The sequence below is a fragment of the Littorina saxatilis genome, unplaced genomic scaffold (genome assembly GCF_037325665.1).
Source record: "Littorina saxatilis isolate snail1 unplaced genomic scaffold, US_GU_Lsax_2.0 scaffold_361, whole genome shotgun sequence".
Lineage (NCBI taxonomy): Eukaryota > Metazoa > Mollusca > Gastropoda > Littorinimorpha > Littorinidae > Littorina > Littorina saxatilis.
In genome coordinates this window covers 45,368-71,463 of record NW_027129226.1, presented here as the reverse complement: position 1 = coordinate 71,463, position 26,096 = coordinate 45,368, and the positions used below count along the sequence as shown (strand labels likewise).

The following is a 26,096-nucleotide window of genomic DNA, read 5'->3' as shown; positions in this document are numbered from 1 at the left end:
TAATGGGGAGGGTAATTATCCGAGGAAGGAAACAATGTCTGGAGAAACTAAAACCCAGGTGCACATCTGTGGGTTCAGGGCAGTGTGCATGTAAAATATCTTGTGCTTATCTTTTGCTATCTCTGAGGTATGGCGACCACAGGCAGACACACTTACATCCATGTTTATATATAGTATACTTACTTACTGCCTTTCACGCCTGGTGGCGTGTAGGGCAGCTATATATAGTATAGATAGATAGATATATACTTATGTATGCTTGTATATATACTGATGAGACACATTAGTGTCAAAACACGTGTCTGTCTCTGTTGATAAGCCCTCCAGTCGGGGTGTTAGCTTCTCTTTGAAATCTTGGTCCCGTCCGAGGAGGGTCTGATTTCCCCAATAGGGCTATCTGTGAAGGGACACTTTTTTTCTCTCTCTGCTAAAAGATTTTAACAAATCTCAGACACAACTTCTTATAGTTTATCAATTGGTCACCGTGAAAGTTGCATCGCCTTTAAAGCGATCCAATTGAAAAAGTCTGGCAGAAAACTTCTTCTCTACCATAGCCCTGTTTCACTTCTTAAAAACTAGATCTCCTTGTTCGTGTATCCTTTACTGGATATACAGGCTTGTACAGAGCATTACCTCGCTTTAGGTTTTTTTCAAATTTCTCTTGTTTCAACCTAATTTCTTGGTTAAAACTTGTCCAAATTTCAAAATTCGTTCTTAGCAAATTTGAATTCCACACTTTGACCTTAAATCAAAACGTTTCCTTTCACAGATGTCTTGGGATTGTCAGATAAGGGTAGTCTCCCATGCCAACAGAAGTTACCACTCAGAGAGTGTTTTGCTTCTTGGTTGGATACAATGGGTTGACAACTCTTGCAATCTCTACCAACCGACCACTGATGAGACACGTTAGTGTCGAAACACATGTCTGGTATTCGTAGTAAAACAATGGTCCTCCTCAGGACTAGATTTCTCTGCATTTTGCAAACTTCAACACAAATGAATATTACAATTGGCGATCAATGTTGGTACAAAAGCAACAACGCGCTAGGGTGATATGGAAATGTGAACGCAAAAGAACAATTAAAAAAACAGGTCTTCCAACATCAAAACCCGGTCCAGCGCAGCATACTGAACTGGCACGCTTATTATCGCTGTGAGTGACGTGCCAGTTCAGTGTGATGTACGGTAGGGGAATGAATTACCTTTCTGGTAATATACTTGGTTTTAATATAGCTGGCCGCATCACAAAGATTTACAGCAAAGTGTATCTGTGTACTTTTTTATGACGGGTAGTGTGCATAATCCTCCGAACGCTGACATCGGATTACAAAATCGTTTTCGTGCGTACTTGGCCTTGTGCTTGCTTGAACACAGGGAGGGAGTGGGATGTAAGGCACTAGAATATCTGTACAATTGACATGTGAGATCGGAAAATCTTCACTCTTAACCCACCAGGCCGGGTTTGAACACTCAACTCTCCGCTTAGTATGCCGGCGTCTTATTAATTAGACCAATGCACCCGTTCGTTGCCTTGCCTTAAAGGCCCACTCCGTCTCAGATCCGGCAAGGCTTCAAGACCATCCCCCCACTTGGTGACATACCAAGCAAATAGCACCGTGACTGCTTACTGTGCTGCGTTGGAATGTTTTGATGAATTAATTTCCGAAATAGGCACCCGTGCCTTTTTTTTCATTTCATTTTTTCATTACTTTATTGTCCCATCCCTGGGAAATTCGGGTCGCTTCCTCCCAGTGGGAAGCTAGCAGCAACGGAGTCGCGCTACCCAGGTGTCTGCGTGTTTAGGTGTATTCAGCCACCTGCACTTATGGCAGAATGACCAAGGTCTTTTACGTGCCATTGTGATGACACGGGGGTGGGACATGGCTTCCGTCTCTGGGTCTGCACATAAAGTTGACCCGTGTCCGTCCCGGCCCGAATTCGAACCTGCGACCTTTCGATCACAAGTCCAGTGCTCTACCAACTGAGCTACCGTATTATGAAATACATTCTTTAAAATAATCAATTGTGCACAGAGAGCATCCAGCCTAATTATTTTTGGTTTGTGACCAAGTGGAAGGATGGTCTTATCCCATGTGAAACCCAGATCAGATCTGAAACGATGCGGCGACCTGTTTTCACGAGGCGCACTGGGCCTTAAACTACACTCCTACCATGAAACGCCTTAAAGCCACCCTCCGCCTCCCGTAAACCATCTGTTTCTGATCACTGAGCTCCCCGAGCCTTTACATACAGTACAAACAAACTTCCATTTGAACTCTCACCGAACGGAAACATCCTGGCTGCTTTCCGTTTAGAGTGATGAATTTTAAAAGAATTTGTTTTGTGCAGTTAGAAAGGAAAATTGACAGCTTGTTACACAAACATTGTTAAAACACCAAAGAATTCTTTTATCATTAAAACGAAGTCAGTACAGTTCGAAGTTTTTAAAATTAGAAAGGATGTATGTCAAGCAAATCAAGCCAATGGGTCAAATGGTGTGTGCAACTCGCAGCTCTTTTGAATTGATGACGGGGATGTGGGCTACCAAAAACGATACAACTTCGGCTTTTTTGAAATGCTGGTGGACTTAGATTTCAACCATTTGATACTGTGAGTTGCTGTGCCTGTGAAGATTGAGTATTGCTCGCATACAAACGTACTTTTGCGAGAGGGTGACTATCACATCAAATGTGCTTCATCTTACCATTGCCAAACCAGACGAATGTTCGAACCGCTACAGTTTTTTTAAGATGCTGCCACTCTGTCTTGTGTTACGATCAGTCATTTGTTCTAGGGCGCCACGAGCACCTTAGTTATAACGTTGTGTTGGAATTGTATTTTAGATTCAGAGGTGCACAATAACATGCCTTTGCGGTATAGGGTAGGATTGAAAGCGCAAACGATTCAATTGATCGTGTATGAAAAAATGGGTCACACGGGGCCCCGATAGGTCGGGGGTTGAATAAACCACGAGAACTGGTGTGTGGTTTACGCGTGCTAAATAGCAATTCAAGTGATCTGTAAGTGTTATTTAATGTTGTTGAATGCAATTGTGAGTGTGTCCCATAAGGTTAGTATTGCTGGTTTAATGAAAGATGTCATCGTTTTGTAAACCTTTTTTGAGGCGGAGTGGGGCTTTAACTAGCAACCACAAGTTATTACAAACAGCCGTTTGACGCCGATGGGCTATCGATCGCATGCGTCAAGCTCCAGTGACAGAACCCAGAAGATAGCAAGCGTTTGCAAACACTCGTTTTCGCCACATACAATAAAAACGCCTTTACTTGTTGTTTCGTCCTGTGTTGCTTTTAAACTATGCACCCAATATCTCATAGATCATATTACAGTAACGGCTTCTATCGCGCGGGTACACACTCATTATTATGGAAAGCCGTTTGGCTCATAACCTATACGCCCGTAAGAAATGATTCATACGCGCGTAAGATATAATTCATAAGCGTGTAAGAAATAAAACTATTTATTACACGTGTATTAAATAATTACCGCACGTATAATACATACTTTTATTTATTTCACGCGTATGAATTATTTCTTACGCGCGTATGAATCATTTAATGAATTATTTCTTACGCGCGTATGAAATATTTCTTACAAGCGTTAAAAACTCAAAAACTCGGACTTGGAATCCACATGAAATACACTAGTTAGCGTCTTCACCGCCTCGGTTTGAACATCACAAGATGGCGGGAGTAAACGCATTAGACGTTTTACAAACATAGTTCAACACCGTGGTTGAACATCAAACCCTTGCTCGAACAACACTGGGGAGGTAAGAGTGTTATCAGCCGAAGTCGGTTCCTGTGACGTATTCCCCACGATCTGCACCGAGATTTGCCGCTTTGCAAGTCGTACATTTTCCGATTCAAGTGTTACTGCACCGCTGATTTCTTACGCGCGTATGAATTATTTCTTACACGCGTATGAATTGTTTCTTACGCGTGTATAAGTTATATGAGCCAAACGGCATACCATACATTATATTTCTACACAAGCGCGGCAGGGCGCCTACCGCCGATTACTCGATCCAGCGATTTCCAGCAAAGAGTGTGTCTGACTCGCCGAAACTATAGCCTGTTTGCCACGAAAGGCATTATTCGTATTGTATAATTTAAAAACAAAATCTAAAAGATTCAACTGTATAATAGATTGACAGGTGCTAAACAAATGAAGATGGATGCGTTCTATTCTATTTTAGGTTCTGTTTTAACACTGAGCCACTACGGCTGACTGTTAGATTATGCGTGAGATTTTCAGCCAATCAAAGTGGAACAGTTATGCGTTGTGTTCCTCCGCGTAAGAAAAATCCGTCGTCTGGTTTCCAGCGTTGGCTAAATCGTGACAGCATCGCAAGCAAAATCAGACCGTAATAAGCTACAAAAGAACCAAAGACCGAGAAACTAACATAATCACATACTTTGTTATCGCCTACAACCGTGAACAAAAATAAACATGTTGCCATCAGCGCTCTCACGAGATAGCCTGCTTAAGTCAGTACACTCAACGGGGAAAGCTAAAAATACTCCTGTTCGTCTTCTCTCCTTTTTTGACGAAAAACGGCACAATACACTGTGGGGGAATATCACTGTTCGGACCATACTGTTCGATATCTATAACCGCACCGAATAATGAACATTCTTGACGACATGGTTGGCAGGTAGGACCTTTTTCTCGTACTTTTTCATTTCATAACAGCTGTAGAGAAGTGTATAGAATGCGCATATGAGGGGAGCGGCAATGTCAAGGTTGAGCAATGTCAAAGTTGAGTGCAAGATTTCTTTATATTCATACGCGTGGTGTTTTGTATTGACCTAGAAAATCCTGTGTGTGTTTGCGCGCGTCTATATTATGTGTGTGTGTGTGTGTGTGTGTGTGTGTGTGTGTGTGTGTGTGTGTGTGTTAGAGAGGAGAGACAAAGTTAGACATAAAGTGGGCACATACATTTATTAGAAGCAAGTGCTGACATTAAACGGGGTCAGGACACCCTCGTCCCCAATTTAGAAGAATTCCGAAATTGTTTTGTGACAACAGAAACCATAGGCCCTATAATTACACACCCCTCCCCCCTGCATCTGCACGGTCGTGCGTTACGTAAGATGGAGTCAACAGTCGGTACGACGGATGAGAGGCAAGCAGATCAATTTGTGGAATGGGTCCGTATGTGCGAATGGAGGCCAATTCTTGAGGCACATCTTATCCCGCATAATTTATGCTGCAAATGTATGCCTCATCGGAGGCAGTGCTCTGCTTCCGTCGATCTTGCTTTTCCAGGGTCTTGCTTGCTCTTTTTTCTTTGAAGGTCCTTTGGTTCTTTTTTACAGAAACGTGCGTAGCACACACAAAATAGTTGTCTATTTTAAACAGGGGGAGTGTGGGGTGGAGACAGAAAGAGAACTCAGAACTCAGAACTTTATTACATAAGGATAAAGGTTTTAGGCTTAGCCTAATCTTCCACTTGAACCTGTCCTTGGAACATATACAGAGAATAATTGTAAACGAAAGCAAATACTGCGCACATACACACACACGCACGTACACACACACGCACGCACACACACACACACACACACACACACACACACACACACACACACACACACACACACACACACAAACTCACACTCCCTTACACACACACACACACACACACGCACGCACACACACACACACACATATACACATATACATACACATCCCCCCACACACACATACTGCGCAAACACACACACACACACAAACACACACACACACACACACACACACACACACAAACACGCGCGCGCTCGCGCGCGCGAGAGTTCGCTCGCATACCTACACACATGCACATGCTATTGTTTCATACCTAAAATGAACTAGTAAAACATCAAAATAATGGTCGAGGATAAACATAAAAATATTGGACTTGCAAAGTCATGTAAAACAAGACCAGACAAAAACAAACGAAAATGTTTTTTTTTTAATTTCTTGAAAAAGTACAGCAATGTATTGCTGAACAGGCCCATATACAGGCAGCTTAAATTTCAAGAAGAAGGGGTAGGGGAACGAGGGATTACGCATTCAGATTAACTACATAAACAATATTTTTTTAAAAACTTAAGAGCATTGCATACATTATCCGAGTACACAATGAAAACTAGACATCAGGGGCAGTTTATAGTGGGATCAAATGTGTGTGCAACTGCCTTTTAAAGGCCTTTAATGATGTGGATTGTTTGATTTCTATTGGCAAAGAATTCCACAGAGATGATCCTGAAAAAGCTAAGCTGGATTTTTAAAGATCTATACTAGGAATTGGAGGAAGTAAATTGTGAGACCCATATCTCTTCGTAACATGTGTCAAATAGGATTGCAGATAACTGGGCACATCACCATGAACTAATTTATACATAAAGACAGCCTTATTGTATGCAAGGTGGGTTTTTAGGAGAAGGAAATTAAGGCTGTTTAAACTTCATTTCTGTAGACATGTGCGATTCATACAGGATAAGTTTTGCAGCACGACGGTACAAAGAAAATTGAGTTTCAATAAGTGAACATCACTGCAGCCATCCCACAATGTCGAAGCAAAATTAATATGAGGCATTACATGAGCATGAACGAACATGTTTAATGTTTCAGACTTCGCATAATGTTTGAGTTTTGACAACAAATACAAATTTCTTGGTAACACTTTGCAGAGGTTGCTTATGTGTGTTTGCCATTTCATTTCTTCATCGACAGTTACACCAAGTATGCGATGTTCTTTAACTTGCTGTATTTGAGTTGTACCTAAGGACAGTTATAATTTACACCAGAGATCTAAGTGGGGAGAAACAAAGAGGCAAACAGACAAACAAACAGACATAGTGAATCTATTCACCCTGACTGTATGGCAATGTAGAAAACATGTTAAGAGAGAGAGAGAGAGAGAGAGAGAGAGAGAGAGAGAGAGAGAGAGAGAGAGAGAGAGAGAGAGGGAGAGAGAGAGAGAGGCGCACGGAGGGACAGGCAGACAAACAGACTGACATTCAGACAGACAGGCAGACAGAGTTCAGGCTAAGCAATCGCGCAATCGTGCAATTGTGGTGACAACCTCCCTCTCCGGTACTGGATCAAAGACTGTCCATCGACTGTGTAGTCAGACAAACAAACAGACATAATAAATCTATTCACCCTGACTGTATGGCAATGTAGAAACAATGTTAATTAGAGCTGAAATTATGTTTTTGTTGGTCATGTTGAAGTGGATACTTTTTTTATCACACATGTGCAGTTCGCTACCTTTCCTGATGTTTCTCATACCTCTTTGCCGATCGAACGCAGCGGATCGAGGTAAGCTACTTAATATATTCGTGAAGAAAAGTATTCTACTCTATCATACACACGCATGCATGCACGCTCGCACACGCACGCACCAACACACACGCAAACACACGCACACATTACCAGACATACGCACTCACACAAATGCTCTCTCTCTCTCTCTCTCTCTCTCTCTCTCTCTCTCTCTCTCTCTCTCTCTCTCTCTCTCTCTCTCTCTCTCTCTCTCTCTCTCTCTCTCTCTCTCTCTCTCTCTCTCTCTCTCTCCTCTTCTTCACACACACTCACACACATACTCACACATACAAACACATACAAACACGCACACACACACACACATACACACATACAATCACACACACACACACACACACACACACACACACACACACACACAATAACAACAACATGCTTAGAAAGTAAAACCGTACAGCATAAAAAAAGTTTTACATTGAACAAATTGATGCTGTTGATATATATATGTCGTGCCGAAAACGCGTAAATGCTTGTAAAATGTGTTCATTTTGCGAAATCGGCAGCCCGTTTTTGGCTTTAAAGTTCTCAAATGCCTGAGATATCATCACGCTTAGACAGCTAGAAACTCGAATGGATACATGTTGCAATAATCGATAAGCTATGGCAAGTTACTGCAGAAAGTGTAGTTTTCGTGCATTACCGGAGTTATGCTGGACACAGACCAACACAGACCATAAAACCACAATAGGAAGGTAAAGCAATGTTAATGCAATGTTCTGGTGACAAAAAAAGTAACAGACTGGCTGTCACTTTTGCGAAATGAACACATTTTAGGAGCCTTTGCGCATTTTCGGCAAAACGCTGCCGATTTCGCGTAATAGGCAGCGTTTTGCCGATTACGAGAAATGGGCAAAAATGTTGCCGATTCCGCGAATTCGGCAATTCCGTGAATTCGGCACGACATATATAAAAGCTTGTTTTCTTTTGAACAATTTCAAAAGGTAATTTTCTACTCTATCACATACACACACGCATGCATGCACGCTCGCACGCGCACGCACCAATTAACACGCACGCACGCACGCACACACAACCACACATTAAATACGCACTCACACAAATACTCTCTCTTTCTCTCTTTCTCTCTCTCTCTCTCTCTCTCTCTCTCTCTCTCTCTCTCTCTCTCTCTATCCACTCCACACACACATACACAGATGCTACATATACACACAAACACACACACACCCACACACACACACACGCGCGCGCGCGCGCGCACACACACACACACACACGTACGCACACACACACGCGCGCAGTCGCAGTGCAGCATCATTTAATGTTAGTGAAATTGTTTCGAAAGGCATGCATGTCTTTTCTTTTACAGTACCTGCAACCTATTGTCACATTGAATGTCACGTGCCGGGGGATATGCCAAGTTTAACGTGTGGATACCCCTGGGATCTCAATCAAACTTCATTGAGCTTTTCTGTCTTCAGATTTAAGAAAGAACGTAAAGGTAAGTGTTAAGCTATACAACTCACATGAAAAATGGAAAAAGATATACTAACATGTCTTGGACCCCACTTGATTTCTTGGATAAGCCAAATGTGTCTATACTGCCCTCATAGTTCGAACACATTTTCTGCTGTATATTGTGTCACGATTTCCTGATGAACTTTTGTCACACTTTAATATTAGACACTAATGTGTCTCATCAGTGGTCAGGTGGCAGAGATGTCGAGAGTTGTCAACCAATGGTATCCAACCAAGACACAAAACACTCTCTGGGTGGTAACTTCTGTTGGCATGGGAAAGAAAACTCATCTGACTCAGTTTCCTTGTTTGGCAGCTTGTGTGCTTGCAAATATAAAATCGTGCTGTTAAATGTGCATTAAGCCAAAACGATCAAAACTCTTGCATTCATAGGAAGTATTCAACCAGTTGCGTGAAGCGATATAAAAACATTTAGTCAAGCTGTCAGCATCAAAGTAACATATTAACACCAACAATCAGTCATCGCCGTGACTACGAGACTTTTTTAAGATAGTCTCGACTAACCACACCAAAAGACCCAGACGGGTCAAGCTCGTCTCCGCGTTGCGCGCGAACGCAGTACGCAGTACTTACTTAACCTATGTTCTGTAATTCTGAGCACATTTTCAGAGTAAACATATCATTAACAGCTATTGTGTTTTCAGCGTAGCAATAGGGTCCGATATTTAGACGAGACAAGTATAATGCGACGAGTCGAAGACGAGTCGCATTATACTTGTTCGAGTCTAAATATCGGACCCTATTGCTACGCTGAAAACATAATAGCGATTATATAGCTGTTCTGACCTTGATTTGTTGTTCCAAACTTACAAAATGACAGTTTTTGCGTCGATGCGTTGATCTCAGGTTTTGATAGCAGACAAACTTCTTACGCGCATCATGTTCGCGCAGACATGCACACCGCTACACGCTTTCTGACTTTGGAAGAAAAACTGACTCCAAGTGCATTCGATTTCACAACACAGTTGTTGAAACAGCTTTTTAAGTTGTCAGTGTATGCTGTTGTCGATAGAAACATCGCCGCGTGGTACAGATGTGTAAACCGGAACCATGCGTCGTTCATTTTTCTCAATATGCTTTTGGATATTGAGAAAAATGGCCGACTTCGGCAGCAATATGCTTTGATGATCGGGAGAGACCATCCAATCACAGCCCCCGGATTCCCCCACGTGTTCATCAGAATAGCTATATATACTCATATATAGCTATTCTGATGAACACGGGGGGGAATTCGGGGGCTGTGATTGGATGGTCTCTTCCGATCATCAAAGCATAATGCTACGGAAGTCGGCCATTTTTCTCAATATCCAAAAGCATATTGTCAATAACAAAGACGCATGGTTCCGGTTTACCCATCTGTACCACGCGGCGATGTTTCTATCGACAACAGCATACACTGACAACTTGAAATTCTTCTCGGGAATGTTTTTCAGCTTTACAAATGTCGATAGCATACCCTTTTCTGCTAACTTCCCGATGAAACAGGACTAAACCAATTATTTTCTGTCCCTAAACACCACAAAATGCCCAAAGTCGAAAGATGTAGTACAAACAGGGGAGTAAAACGGAACAGCCGTTTTTGTGTGCCTGTGTGAGCTCAGTTGCCGACTAACACAAACTCAGTTTCGCATTCGGCTTTTCTTATCTCGTTACTCCACACTAAATACCCCACTTCTCCCTGAAGTATTGACGTACAACCCATGGCACTAACATTCATGTAGTCGTTTATAACTTAGGTTGAAAAGTTCGCTTCATGACGAGACAAGTATAAATGCCATTCACCCAAACTGAAAACTTCTTGCCGTCTGCTCGCGTTGTACGGATTAGCTGTTCTCTTCTCCTCCCCTTGTTGCATCCTAGTTCTTCAGTTGTTTCTAGTTTTCCGTTGATGTTGTGTTTTGGTCTTCTTCATAAGTAGTCTTGTTCAAAATGAAAAAAACTCAAACTTCTTTTTGTTGTATACGAATGAACTAATAAAAAGCTGTGTTGTCAAATCGAGTTTTTTTCCAAAGTCAGTGTGGCGCCTGCGCAAAACTAATGCGCATAAGAAACGGCGTCTGCTATCAAAACCTGAGATCAACGCATCGACTCAAAAACTGTCATTTTGTAAGTTTGGAACAACAAATCAAGGTCAGAACAGCTATATAATCGCTATTGTGTTTTCAGCGTAGCAATAGGGTCCGATATTTAGACTCGAACAAGTATAATGCGACGAGTCGAAGACGAGTCGCATTATACTTGTCTCGTCTAAATATCGGACCCTATTGCTACGCTGAAAACACAATAGCTGTTCATATTTTTGGATTCAGGAGAAATTGAGTAATACGATGCAATCGTTTTAAATCTGTTTGTAAAAATTCGATTTTAATGACAGCTTTAGTGAGCTAACTAATAAAATATTTTTTACGCTGCCGACTTCGTCGACGATTGCTTGACCAAAATTTCAATCAATTTGATTGAAAAATGAGGGCGTGACAGTGCGGCCTCAACTTTCACAAAAAGCCGGATATGACGTCATCAGAGATATTTATCGAAAATTTAAAAACAAACGTTTTTGGCCACCGTTTTACACTTCGACGAGCGCTTAGAACTGTACCCACGGAATACGCGCTATATAAGCTTTATATTGATTGATTGATTGATTGATTGATTGATTGATACCCAGGAATTCTCATGTGAAATTTCACGAAGATCGGTTCAGCAGTTTTCTTGGAATCGATGTATACATATACCCACACATACATTCACACGCACACACACACACACACATGCACCACCACCACCCTCGTCTCGATTCCCCTTCTATGTTAAAACATTTGGTCAAAACTTGACTACACGTTAAAAGTAAATGATATTAAGTTCTTAAAAAGTCGTTGCGATCATTGTGCCCAGATTCACACAAGCTATTTCAGAAAACAAAATTATGTTTAATAAAGACGAGCATTGTAAGCTCACTCATTAGGTGTGAGCAAAAACAATAATGCATATGTAACTAAGCAAAACCTTATCCCCGGATATATTATCAAGTAAGTGCAGTTTGCCATATCTCGGTTTCGTTTGTACTCAATAAGGGGAAAGAACATATCAACAAAAATTCACGACCAGAATAGACTAGGGATTACATGGCATCATTGTCAGGGCAATACAAAAAAGCAAACTTTGGAACATCTTGGGAATAACTAATTTTGCAAGAGTAATCCCAATGGTATTGTTGCAGATTTGTGTAGTGTTTTTGGCCACCGGTTTACACTTTGACACACAAGGTAATGCGCAGGTTGTTTTACATCACAGTCAACTAAGTACTCAAATATTCTTGGTTGTTTAACCCAGTAAAGTTGAATGAAGAGTTATTTATCATGGTTTAGGCCACGGAGTTGTATAATGACGACAGCGCAGTAGATGATTAAGATTCATTTCCCAACTTTCTCAATAAAACTGAACATGATGAATTCTTTCTTAATAAATTTTAATTCTACACTTTGGCCTTTAATCAAAGTGTTTCCCTTCACAGATATCTCCTTGGGGTTGTCAGATGAGGGTAGTCTCCCATACCAACAGAAGCTACCATTCAGAGAATCGTTTGCTTCTTAGTTGGATATCATGGGTTGACAGCTCTCGCCATCTGTACCACCTGACCACTGATGAGACACAATAGTGTCGAAACACGTGTCTGGTCTAGGTACTAAAACAATGGTCCTCATTAGGACTAGATTTCATTATGATACGTCCCCCACAATAGGCTGTCTGTGAAGGGATACTTTCTTCTCTCTCTTTCGCTCTGCTAAGAGATTTTAACAAATCTCAGAAGAAAGTCTCTGCTGACTTTCAAATGTTTCTTTAACAACTTCTGATGTTTCATGATGAATTATTATAACACTTTCTCTAAATGTCATTATTGTGTTCAGAACATTATTTTTTTGTGCCAACGATTTTGAATGTGTGTCTTCTCTGTGTATTTTGAAAAGTATTGATGATAAGTTCTGTAATATTCTTTGAAGCTTGATAATCATGCATCATTTTATCATCCAGAGAAAGTTCTGGGATGCAACTGGTCGAATGGAGAAGCCGTATGCGACGCAAAATCTGGGTTTAGTCCTCCGAAAAAAGTGTCAAACTTCTTCACGATGACAATACCCAAAGATGAAGCAGAAGATTATTGCTGTGACATCTTTCCATCCGAAACGTCAACTAATGTCAAGAGATGCCGCCTTAATCAAAAAGGTCAGCGTTCTGCAACAGTTGTTGAAACGAAGTTACACGTTTAAATAAACTTGGCCGAAAATTATTGCAACAAATTTCGAACCCAAATAAAAGCATTTTTTTGCCTATTTTTTCGATTTTTCATTCGGTCCTTCCGTTTTTGTCAGGTTGAATTTAAGGGTAACCTTATTTGAGCGGCGGTCACTTGATCCCTTTTAAAGAAATCTTTAATCCAAAAGGTGACCCTGATAGTTAAGTGAACGGCATTAACTGGCATATATACATTTTTAATGAAATGACACTGGAATTAATTCTTTAATTTGCGTGCGACATTTGTTGCAATAATGTTTTGGCCAAGTTTAGTAGCAAAAGATTTACATGTTTACTTTAGTAGACTGTGTTATGCCTCAATGTAAGCATTTTTTCTACATAATTTCGGGTTTGAAACGGCTCGCATTTTCTGTTTGTTGGATATAATAGGCTTGTTAATGTTTCTAATATTTCTGTTCTTGTGAGATAATTTTCGAGGCACACACACACACACACACACACGCACGCACGCACGCACGCACGCACGCACGCACGCACACACACACACACACACACACGCACGCACGCACACACGCACGCACGCACACACACACACACACACACACACGCACACACACACACACACACATACGCACGCACACACACACACACACACACACACACACACACACACACACACACACACACACACACCTATAGTGATATCGAACTCTCTTCAAAATGTATGCATGCGAAGGTGAGAGGGACTCAAAGATCTCAATGAAACATGAGTATGGAAAGATTACACCTTTTTTCCAGTAGGTAGATGTTGTGTTTTACAATAATCAGTAGATCATAACGTGAACTGGGTATTGTACGTTAACAACAACGATGATAACAATTTCCAAATCTATTCTACAAACCCGCTCTATTTATTATCTAGAACAGTAAGAACATCTGTTACGATGTTTTTGTATTTTCTTTCTTCAAAGACACATCTACAGATCGCAACGATACAGCCACGGATGAAGCAGTACCCAGCAATAACAAATCTGAGGGAGCGAAAACAGCAGACAAATACTGTAAGTGGCAACACTTAGAGTTAATACACAGAGCGGACATTGTACAGCAATTCGTATAGCGCGTAATGTGAGAGTGATGATTTGTTTTGCTTGTCAGGTTTGAGTACGTTTCAAGAACCGTTCTCAAAAGTTACATAAGCATAACTAACTGAAAATTAGTTTGTACGTGATTCAGTGCACGGAAATGCAATTCATCCCAGTATTACTTTATAAAACTTGCTTTGCTGTCAAAATAGCTGTTTAAGCGTGTACTTTTTCGTTTTGATGTAGAAGTTATTATTACACAAATTTGGTTTCCTTTTTTTCCGCTCGCCATGAAGTTCTCCAACTGAGTCGTATGTTAGAGGGATTCGTGTTTATCCATGTTATTTTGTTGCTGTCTTTTCATTATAAAAACAGAGCAAGCATCTTTTATCTCTTAAAATATACTTGAAACTTTCAATGCTCTTGACAGATTACAATTTCAGCTTGTGTATTTTGTTTTCTCACAGTTCTTATTGTTTGTTTGTTTTCTGGTTTTCAATTTGATCTTTGTGTGGTTTGCAGGCCAAGAATGCTCAACTACGTTCTCAATGACCATTTCCTGTTTGATGTTAACAGTGATATTTCTTCAGATGATATTAATACATTGCAGGTACATTACACTTATTCCTTTTTCATTTGACTGAATGCATATCCAGCTGCAGTTGGGTTATTAATTGCCTAAATGTTTATTCAAATAAACTTATTTTATCTCAAGTACAAACGTACACAAATTTATTTAAACAGATTATTTGCACTTGCAGACATGGCTGTAATTAAAACAACAGATAATCCTTTGCTACAGATAAATCTTTTTAACTTGTATTGTTTTGTTGTCGCAGAAAACCCGTTGGCCTCTTCTGGCATCCTACTAATATCAAGCCTTTGTGTGTTGTGTTGTGTTGTGGTGTGTGTGTGTGTGTGTGTGTGTCTCTCTGTGTGTGTGTGTGTGTGTGTGTGTGTGTGTGTGTGTGTGTGTGTTTGCTTACAGTTTTCGCCGTTTAGATAAACAGCAGCAGAAGATGAAAAGAGCAATTATTGAAGTTCAACGGTAAGTACGATGTGTCCTTTGCAATGCACTTCTACTTAATTTTTATTCTTGTTGAACGATGAGCGTTTACACACATACTCCACTTGTGCTTCGAACGGCGCTTCTGTTTGTAAAAGTTTGGTGTTATTAAACATCTAAAGTAATAGATCCCCACATTACAACAAAGAAACGGCAACCCAAAGTAATCCCAACGAAGCTGGAGATATCCTACGAACGCATACTGAGATCGACTTGAGACATTTTCTTCCCGATAATACATGATAAAGAAGGATCCTGTGTTGCCAAACTGTGGCTAAAGTTCGGTACAGAAGTTCACCAAACTTTGGGAACATACTAACTTAAATACGGCAGTGGTTCCCTATGGATTCAAGTTTTGATCAAACGCCACACAAGGCCACTCTAGGCGGGTAGAAATTACCTAGTGTCCAAGTCTATGGATTAAGCTCGCGCAAGAAGATAAGGTTAAAAGGCTTTATTACCAATTCAGTGCCCCATATGGCTTTTTGACCAATCAGGACGGATTCTAGGTGACCCTCTAAATGTTATAACGTTCAGGCAGGGACCCATTTTGTTTATCACGCTAAAAATTAACAAGACAAAGTAAAAATGTAATTCAACAATATCAGCGTGATTTATTCTTAAGAATGACACTTCAAATGCTGTGAGGTAATACTCTCTTTATCTAAAAAAAAAAAAATACCGAAAAGCGAGTTTTGTCGGTGGGTGCGTAACGGAACAGCAAGGCACCGCCCATCGTCTGAGTGTGCAATGCCAAGTCAAGTCAAGTCAAGTCAAGTCAAGTTTTTATTGTTCATTACCCAGGGGCATTATAAACAATATTCGCAAATTCAAAAATGCACAAAGTACCAAGTGATCAAAAAGAAAAATAGAAGATAAGAAAAGAAAAAATGAAAAAAATATTTGGAAAACAAAAGTACACAAACAGTGAACACAAAATATTATAGTACAGAAAATGCAAACACACACACACACATTGATTCCTGGCAATGGGAGACACAAAACGAAAATACGGTTAACAAATCCCAGCACTATGAACAATTGCTACTAATTAATTTTATAAATTCCAAGAGTTTCGTCAACAATTTCTTATTTCTTGATACAAACAGTTTTTTGTATTTAAGTGAATTTGGTTTTTTCCAGTAGAATGGTGGAATAAGTTCTGCTCTTTTTTCATTGAAAAAGTCACAAACAAACAAATAATGATACTCATCTCCTATATCTTCTGATGTACATTTTCTGCAAATGCGATTCGCTCTAGGTATATTAAGGTATCTTTCTTTCTGTACTGGCAGGTTGTTATTTGTAGTTCTAAATTTCATGAGTGTAACGACTTTTTGGAACGACAAGGATTTAATGTAGTCTTCACACACAAAACTATCTTTAAACATTCTATAATTACAAAAAATGTCTTTTGTATCCATTTCTGAGAACCAATTGTGAATATACTGGTCATATAAACACCGCTTTACTTTTCTTTAAACCAAGTAGATGTATATTGAGAAACAAATTCTTGTTGTATCCAAAACCCAGAAAGACCTATATCACTTAACGTTTTTTCTATGCATGACAGATAGTCAGAAGTAAACATCTTTTGCGAATATAGTCTATAGGTAAATCTGTAAGCAACACTTGAAAATTTATTTTTGTTAACTGGGTCAATTAGTTTATACCAATAACAGAGCATTCTACATTTCATATTGACTTCTACGGGATATTTTCCAAGTTCGCCAAAACCATTGCATTAGGGGTGGATTTTCTTAGTTTGAAAACTATCTTATAAAAACGCAACTGAAGCTTCGTAGCTAAATCGCAAGAACCTGAACCCCAAATTTCACAGCCATATAGTAAAATCGGAACAATCATTTTGTCAAATAGATCAATCTGTATATCCACGGGCAATGAGAGTTGTCTACATGTGCGAAGAAGAGCAAACATAGCCCTTGACGCACGGTCATACACATTTTTTTGTGCTACCGAAAATGTATTATTATAATTTATCTGTAACCCTAAGTACATCACATCAGGGACTACCTCAATTGGCTTATCATCATACGTAAATTTAGGTATAATTCTTATTTTACCCCTTGAAAAAATAATGACTTTCGTTTTTTTAGCCGACCGCTCACTTGAAATCTAAATGATCAAAGTTCGGAAAAATCAAGTGAAATTGCGCCACTCGCTTTACATCAAATGTATCTTTACGTCATTTCCCATCCGTCTGGAGTCGGTTCTAAATCTGTCGCTCTCTGTTCAACGAGAAAAAGCGAAGCAACCGAAACCCATGTTCAACATAGTTTATCTTGAGAGATTGTTGTGTCAAAGGCATTTGACCTGTGAATATTCATCACGTGAGGTGTGTTACTCGATTGGCTGACTCAGGTCACGAGAATTCTTTGACTGACAGGCATAATCAGGTAGAAGCGCTGCGGCTGTTCTGTCTAATTCGCGGGGTTGCTTCGAAATTTCTTTTGGTCGAAATAAACGGTAATAAAACCGTTATTTCTTAAATGCTGACTGTTAGCAAATGATAACAAACATGTCTCACAAACGATATCAGCATTCGCCTAAAAGGCTCATGCTTGATATCTTTTTTTCTCGACATGTCTTGTTATCATTTGCTAACAGTCAGCATATTAGAAATAACTCCTATTGACGTGTGTGTGTGTGTGTGTGTGTGTGTGTGTGTGTGTGTGTGTTACTATGTGTGTGTGTGTTACTATGTGTGTGTGTTACTATGTGTGTGTGTTACTATGTGTGTGTGTGTTACTATGTGTGTGTGTGTGTGTGTGTATGTTACTATGTGTGTGTGTGTTACTATGTGTGTGTGTGTGTTACTATGTGTGTGTGTGTTACTATGTGTTTGTTACTATGTGTGTGTGTGTGTTATTGTGTGTTATTATGTGTGTGTGTTATTGTGTGTTATTATGTGTGTGTGTGTGTGTGTGTGTGTGTGTGTGTGTGTGTGTGTGTGTGTGTGTGTGTGTGTGTGTGTGTGTGTGTGTGTGTGTGTGACTTGGGGTGTTTGAGAGAGAGACAGAGACAGAACTCAGAACGGTTTATTGTACTAAGGCCACAGACCTATATACAAACCAAGGGGAATCGGGGAAGAACATAAACAGAAACAACTCAAAAACACAACAACAACAACAACCATGAAATAAATACGGCCCCCGTAGCGCGCAGTGGTTAGCGCATTGGGCTGCGGGCCGGGAGGTCGTGGGTTCGATTCCCATCAGGGTCATGTGGGTTTTTCGGGCTACGGTCGGCTCCTACCCAGAGTGGAAGTGCTATGGTTCCTATGGGAAGGCTGGGATCACACAGCCGAGTATCATTCACTTAACGAATGCGACTTTGAGGGTGCTCAGGTTCTGTATCTATATCGCAAATAACTAAGAGCACAGTCCTTTCTCCGAGCTTAAATGAGGTCTGCATGAAAGATCATCACTTTTTAGCTTAACGCTACTCTGGAATTTACCAACAGAAATTAAAACAAGAGTTTGGGTGTGACGAAAGCACGACACACTTGAGACAGCCCACACAAAAGTAGATCTGACACAAACCTGACCACACAGTTACGCCTATCCAAATGCGCGTAGCAAAATGTGCGTTTTGAATCTTCTTTTTTTCTCTGGCGGTACTGACAATATCGTTATTGAAACAATCCCAGTGCACTAAGGGATTTATAGAGCAAATCTCGAAAATAATTATTGAACTCAGCGCTATGCGCTTCGTTCAATAATGAATTTTCTCGATTTGCTCTATAAATCCCTTAGTTCACTGGGATGTCTCAATAACTTAAAATGTTCTTGCAGCACGTACTCATAAGGCTACAGAAAGTAAGTACGTGTTGTAGGAATTGTCGTTATCGTTCATTCGTTCTCAATCACTATTGCTTGTCGCTTTTAGATCTCACAAGCAGAAACACTCTGCAGCCAACAGAAATGTCACAGCGTTCAAGGTTTCATTTCTTTGGTGCATTTTAGTTGTAAGTGGACGCAATTTAAGCAATATCCTTTTTTTCCAGATCCATGATGATAAATATAGGTGGTATAAAATTATTCCAATGTTACTAGACTGGAGATTTTGTTTCGAACCGGTGAAAAATCTCTTTTTCCTTGGATCGCCATTGTTGTTTCCACGCCAAGCGTTGGAAGATTCGTGCGCAGCTAAAATTAGACGTACCGTGAATTTTGACGAGTTTTGACCACGAGTGCGCATGCTCAGATATTTACTAAACGTTTTAGCTCTTCAAAGCACATGCTCAGATATTTAAACAATGGTTTCCTGGGGTTTTCCACAGCTTTACACCACCTTTTACCTTATATGGAGATTAAAAACGACGCGTTTGACCATTATAAGGAACATAAATTGCAGTCAAAGCGTGTACTAAAAGCTGTTCCGCTAATATCGCGGGGAGGAAGACGGTAGGCCTATATTGACAGTTTCTTCACTGACGGCGCAGTGTGGAATTTCGGCCCGCTAGTCTAACAGATTTTTTCAGCGTCATTTTTTAAGCATAGGCCTCGCGACAGCTACAATGTTGGACTAGTGTACGCTTTAAACTGCGCGCATTGGCAAAAGGCGATCGTTCAGGGAGAAGTTTGTATACTGCTGTCCAGTTACTACCGTGTGTCAGTTAGCACCTTTACATGCGTGTGTGTGTGTATTTGTGTGTGAGTGTGTGTGTGAGAGAGTGTGTGAGTGTGCTGTGTGTCTCTGTGTGTGTTTGTGTGTGTATGTGTGTGTGTGTGTGCGTATGTATGTGTGTGTATAAATGTGTGTGTATGAATGTGTGTGTGTGTGAGTGTGTGTGTGTGTGTGTGTGTGTGTGTGTGTGTGTGTGTGTGTGTGTGTGTGTGTGTGTGTGTGTGTTACTCAATACGTTTCCGTTGAATTTATCTATCTTTGTGCAGTGGAGACACCTTCGCCTGTGGCTCAGACTCAAGAGAGAGAGAGAGAGAGAAACGATTTGTCCTTGGCTTGGGGTATGCAGTGCCTTGGCATCGCATTTCTACTCAATTATTTGTATTTCAATGCAAATATCCAGAAATCGATTTGATTTTTTCTTTTTAAAGTACACACTATCAACAACGACAGATGAACATCAACTTTTTCTCCGTGTGTGTGTGTGTGTGCGTGTGTGTGTGTGTGTGTGTGTTTGTGTGTGTGAGTGTTTGTTTGTGTGTCTGTTTGTGTTCTTGTTGTTGTTGGTGTATTGTCCATAAGATTGCGTCATCTTTTCCACTAACTTGGTTGGTGTTTTCTGCATTTATTTACAAGTAAGTCTCTTGAGGTCTCTGCTAAGACCCGGCCAGCAGACTGCCATCTGTATCCTTAGCGGATTATGTCTTTATTCAGTTATTTTGCAGAAAAATAGAAATGTTGCAGAAAACAAGAAGAGCAAACGCTCGATCGAGTCACTTTCGCAGTTCTGAATATTATATGAGGCATCAGATGGACAGGAAGAAATTGCTATTCACAACACAATACAGATGTAAATAATTTGATGTAAAGAATAATCCTATAAAGTTTGAATCAAATCCGATGAATAGTTTCAGAGATATGATATTTCAATTTTTTTCCTTCAAGACATACCTGTGACCTTGAAAAAGGTCAAAGGTCACCAAAGCAGACGTCAAAGTGTAGAGGTCACTGGGAGTCACGTTCACATAAAATTTGAGCCCGGTCACTTTTATAGTTTCCGAGAAAAGCCCAACGTTAAGTTGTGTGTTGCCGAACAGAAAAGGCTAGTTATCTCCCTTGTTTTTCTGATAACGTTCGTAAAAGGCTACAGATGTAAATACTTTGATGTAAAGAATAATCCTACAAAGTTTCAATCACATCCGATGAACTTTGTCAAAGATATAAAATGTCTAATTTTTCCTTTGACGCTGACCTGTGACCTTGAAAAAGGTCAAAGGTCAACGAAACCATCGTTAAAGTGTAGAGGTCATTGGAGGTCACGACTAAACAAAATATGAGCCGGATCGCTTTGATAGTTTCCGAGAAAAGTCCAACGTTAAGGTGGTGTCTACGGACGGCCGGCCGGCCGGACGGCCGGCCGGACAGACTAACACTGACCGATTACATAGAGTCACTTTTTCTCAAGTGACTCAAAAACTGAATAATGTCATCATCATTTGTTTTTGTAGCATAATGTTTACATGTGTTTCTGCGGCATTATTGCGATTCACTTTTTCTTTGGAATAATAACAGTTTTTCTGCAGAAACGTTTTTGTAAAGTAGCTTCTGTATCCGTCTCCCCCCCCCCCCCCCCCCCCCCCCCCTGGAATCTGGAATATAATAGCTTGCTCCATAGTGGACCAAGCAGAAGCCGTGTGGTTATATTCACTCCCATTCATTCATTCGGCACTAAGTGTTTTCTGGCTAATTGTCGACGAGTCCATCTTTCAACATAGGGTGATCTCACGTCTCACATATTATAATGAGCAAGTACAAAATGATGCGAAAAAATTTTAAGAAGTTTTTATGCAGTACAACAACAGCACCGTTTTACTTTTTTTTTTCTTTATTTCAATTTTACCTGCAGTTTTGCTGCAAAAAAAAAAGCAAGTCGCGAAAGGCGAAAATACAACATTTAGTCAAGCTGTCGACATCGAACTCACAGAATGAAACAGAAAGCACCGCATTTTTTCATCAAGATCGTATACTCGTATTATCGTCAGTCCACCGCTCGTGGCAAAGGCAGTGAAATTGACTAGCCAGAATAGCGCGGTAGTGGTTGCGCTGAGCAGGATAGCACGCTTTTCTGTATGTCTGTTCTCTTTAACTTTCAGAGCTTGTTTTTAATCCAAACATAATATTATGATATCTATATGTTTTGGGAATCAGGAACCGACAAGAAATAAGATAAAATAGTTTTATTTATATTTTTTTGTAATCAGCAAATAATGAAGCATAAGATGAAATTTTGTTTTTGGATCGTTTTATAAAAAAAAAAAAAATTGTAATTACAATTTTTAGATGATTTTTAATGACCAAACTCATTAATTAATGTTTAAGCCTCCAAGCTGAAATGCAATATCAAACTCCGGCCTTTGTCGGTAAAATTTCAAGCGATGTGATCAACATCTGAGGATGTGACAGTGCCACCTCAACTTTCACAAAAAGGCGAATATGACGTCATCAAATGGTCTGGGGATATTATAACCAGGATATCTCATGTGAAGTTTCATAGTAATCGGTCATGTAGTTTCCTCGGAAACGCTCTACACATTCACGCACACACATGCACATAAACATACACCACGACCCTCGTCTCGATTCCCCGTCTATGTTAAAACGTTTAGTCATAACTTGACTAAATGTAAAAAACGATGCTTCGGCAGATGATACATTATTCAGAAATGCTGAGGAAAACCCGTTTGTTCTGTAGCATTTCTGTTTTTCTGCAGAATAACTGAATAAAGTCATAATTCGATAAGGATACTTCTGTTCTCAGCTCTGCAGTTATGCAGCCCTTGAATCTTGATGGGACTCATGCGGCTGCTTCTTGATGTCTTGGCGCTCGCTCTCTTGAACAGTGACTCTTTCTGCCAGTGCAAGAAATCCTTGATGATTTTTGAGAACACCCTGTACTCGCTGGTAACATAGCATTGTCTGTGACCAACCATTGCAGAAATATTAGATCACCGACTGCAATGTTGCTGCTCTCAGGACGCCAGGTCGAATCACAGTGTCGGGCCAGGAATCTGCAACAGAGTCAATAAAAGCTACACTACTTCAATCAGTCTTTTGTCTGCTTGTGATAGTGGCTGGCGATTTCTTGTGGACAGTGCATCTGCTATGACAATTCTTTTCCCGGCATGTGCTGAACTTTCGCGTTGAAGTGCATCAATCTGATGAGTAGTCTTTGACAGTGTACCGGGGCACATTCGAGATGGCTCGTGATCTGCCAGCAAGTCAAAACTCTCCAGGCATTATGCCAGTGGTGACGCTTAACACTCCTTCTTGATCTAAACGTACTGTTTCTCGACATCAGTGAGTGTTTGGTAGGCATGTGCTATCGGAACGAGGTTGTCTCTCTTGCACGGCATCAGCGTAGCTCCCATTCCGTCGCTGCTATTATCAGCACTCACCACTGTCTTTTTATCTGGACAGCGAAACTGTGCTGTTCTTCGATGCACATAGTGTGTTCTTTTTTCATCAAGTCTGTTATTGGTATCAGATCTGTCGCTAAACCTGTCACAAACTTTAAGTGAAAGTTCAGTATATCACACACAATTCTGAGTTATGTCAGAGATGTTGGAGGTGACATTATGGCTGATACTGTGATTTCAGAATTTCATTTTAGTTTTTGTGAACTTACCCTTTTTCTCTGTTTAACTTTTGTCCTCTTTCCTCTATGCTTTTGAGCACTGCCAGTCTTCCAGCATGCTCCTCTTTTGTTTAAAAAAAAACACACACAAAAACACCCAGACATATAAACATGTTTCTGGCTGATATAATGCAACTTCCTCCTTGAGCACCCCAACAACCTAGTTCAACTCAAGATAGATTTTAAACATTCCAATCTTTCTTGTCCTGAAAAGGCTGCATTGTAACATTGAGATCATTCAACAGTATTTAGTTTTGTGACGTTAATATCGGTTTTTTTATTTGTGCAGGGAGTGCAGTATGCCAATGCAGTAACCCCGCCTACACAAATTTTGTGTAGCCGGTGCCAAGCCCGGACAAAGTGGGGAGGACTATCTACAAATGTGTGTGCCTTCACAACTACTCTGATGGTGGTGGTGTGAACGAGTGTGTGTGTGGGAAAACACCCGAGAAACGCGAAAAGAAACCGCGCCGCGAACGCAACTCGGACTATGGGACTTTCCCTTTTGTTTTACTAGTCAAGTGTTTACACGCGTTGTATTATTTAACCTTGTACCCTCTTCCCTATGGATACGTTGAACATTTTACCACTTAATGTGCGTGGATTACGAAATGCAGTAAAACGCAAAAGCCTTTTTCGACATTACAAGGGGAAAAAATATGACATTATATGTATTCAAAAGTCGTATGTTACCAAAGGTGTGATGGAGTTATGGAAAAAAGAATGGGGGGGGGGGGGGTGATTTGATTTTTTCTAAAAGTACTGCACACAGTAAAGGTCAGATTATGTTGATTAGAAAGCAGTTTTCGTTCGCATGGAAGACCTTTATATTAAACGAAAGGGTTATTGCAACAAGAGTATCCATTGAGAATAGAGATGCATGTGTGTTTAATATATACGCACCCAGTGTAACAATAGAGATCAAGGAATTTATTTTGATTTTGTTTATTTTATTAAATAATTGTGACCATTTGTTTTAGAATTATATAAATGTAATGGAAAAAAAGATTGCAAAGTAATACATGAAATTTCTGAGAAAAAAAATTAAATAAATAAATAAATATATATTTTTTTTAAATTAAAAAATTTGACTTTTTTTTTAATGAGGGCTAATAAATAATTGTTCAGGAAAAATTGAATTGATAAGAAATGGAAACGGAAAGTAAAAATCGTTGTCAGCTGTTTTAGCAGCTGGTTATATTACCGGAATACACATCTAGTATGTTTTAGTAGTTTTAGTCGTTCTTTAACCACTGTGATGTGTTGGAAGAGTTTATTTTTATGTGCTGTTTTAGAGGTACATTTTATTAGTATGGAACATGTTCAGTTCTTACAGTAGTTGATAGTGGGGGGGGGGGGGGGGGTCCTATCTTATTCTGCGTACTTTTATTGTGGTTCCGATAGCTCTTAGAGTTTCATAGTTCTCACCATGTCTGTATAGTGTATGTATCAGTTACTGTGATACCAAATTGTCTTACCCATGTATGTATGATGCTATGCGCCAGTGATGTATGAATGCTATTTATTTTTGTTTTTATCACACAGCAAGCTGCTTTCCTCGTGTATTTTTTATGTTCATTCATGTATTGTACACTTGGCAATAAATTATCTATCTATCTATCTATCTATCTATGTTGGAATTGTTTTTTCAAACAATATACCTGCGTCATCAATTGAAGACAACTGGTCTAAGAAAATTCAACGTATGCAACAAATAATTTGTAATTGGTCCAAAAGAAACTATACAAGGTAAAATTTGCATTGTTAAAACCTTTCTTATATCTCAGTTCGTTTATATTTTCCAATCTCTAGCAGCGCCTTATCATGTTTTACATCAAATTAATTCCATTTTGTTCAGGTTTATTTGGAAGAAAAAATATTCAAATACACGGGCGTTTGAAAAAGTAAAATGAACAATTATGTGTAAATTAAAAGCTAATGGTGGATTAAATATGATAAATGTTGTGGATATGCACAACTCATTTATGATGTCGTGGGCTATTGGTCTGCAGAACTCTACAGACAATTACTGGTCTGTCACTCCTAGATATGTTTTTTCAAGTTTGGGTAATGGTTTGTCCTGTTTTGACTCTAATGCATCCTCCAAGAAGCTGGTTGGCGTTGTTAACTGCAGATCGGTCTTTTGGAGACAAGTATTGTTAACCTGGCTAGACAACAAACACATTTTGTATGAAAAGTATGATGCCACACCTGTTCCATTGATGAATCAATGTATATGGAACAACATGAATATACAATATAAACATAAATGCCTCTTTTTCAAAGATTTTATTAAATGTCATATTTATCATGTAAAGGATGTCATGAATGAAATCGGTAACATGATTTCATTTGAAGAATTATGTAAAAAGGTTGGTTATAAACCAGCCAGACAATTTGAGTATAATGCGTTATGTACAGCACTTAAAACAAAACTGATTAACGCATTGCCATACCGATATGTTCTGTTGCAGGGTTTGACTCGTATTGGTAATATTACACC

At 39.8% G+C, this 26,096-nt stretch overlaps 1 protein-coding gene across 2 annotated transcripts; it reads left to right on the top strand.

Annotated features, from left to right (window-relative positions):
* The first annotated feature begins 4,095 nt into the window (after positions 1 to 4,095).
* LOC138957502 (uncharacterized) lies at positions 4,096 to 25,934 on the top strand. Of its 2 annotated transcripts, XM_070328621.1 has the most exons (9): positions 4,106 to 4,675; positions 7,271 to 7,329; positions 8,681 to 8,812; positions 12,880 to 13,071; positions 14,073 to 14,162; positions 14,709 to 14,796; positions 15,175 to 15,234; positions 20,169 to 20,240; positions 23,883 to 25,934. In XM_070328621.1, the coding sequence occupies exons 1-9, from the start codon at positions 4,647 to 4,649 to the stop codon at positions 23,905 to 23,907; spliced, it is 747 nt and encodes a 248-aa protein (XP_070184722.1). In that variant the 5' UTR covers positions 4,106 to 4,646; the 3' UTR covers positions 23,908 to 25,934. The 2 variants fall into 2 exon arrangements, with proteins under 2 accessions (XP_070184721.1, XP_070184722.1); XM_070328620.1 differs by lacking the exon at positions 23,883 to 25,934 and having other exon boundaries at positions 4,096 to 4,675; positions 20,169 to 20,363.
* Positions 25,935 to 26,096: the final 162 nt, after the last annotated feature.

Coding starts and splice junctions, on each gene's coding strand:
- LOC138957502 (XM_070328620.1), top strand. CDS start 4,647: ATGAACATTCTTGACGACATGGTTGGCAG. Junction 13,072..14,072: donor ATGCCGCCTTAATCAAAAAG/GTCAGCGTTCTG, acceptor CTTTCTTCAAAG/ACACATCTACAGATCGCAAC. Junction 14,163..14,708: donor GAAAACAGCAGACAAATACT/GTAAGTGGCAAC, acceptor TGTGGTTTGCAG/GCCAAGAATGCTCAACTACG.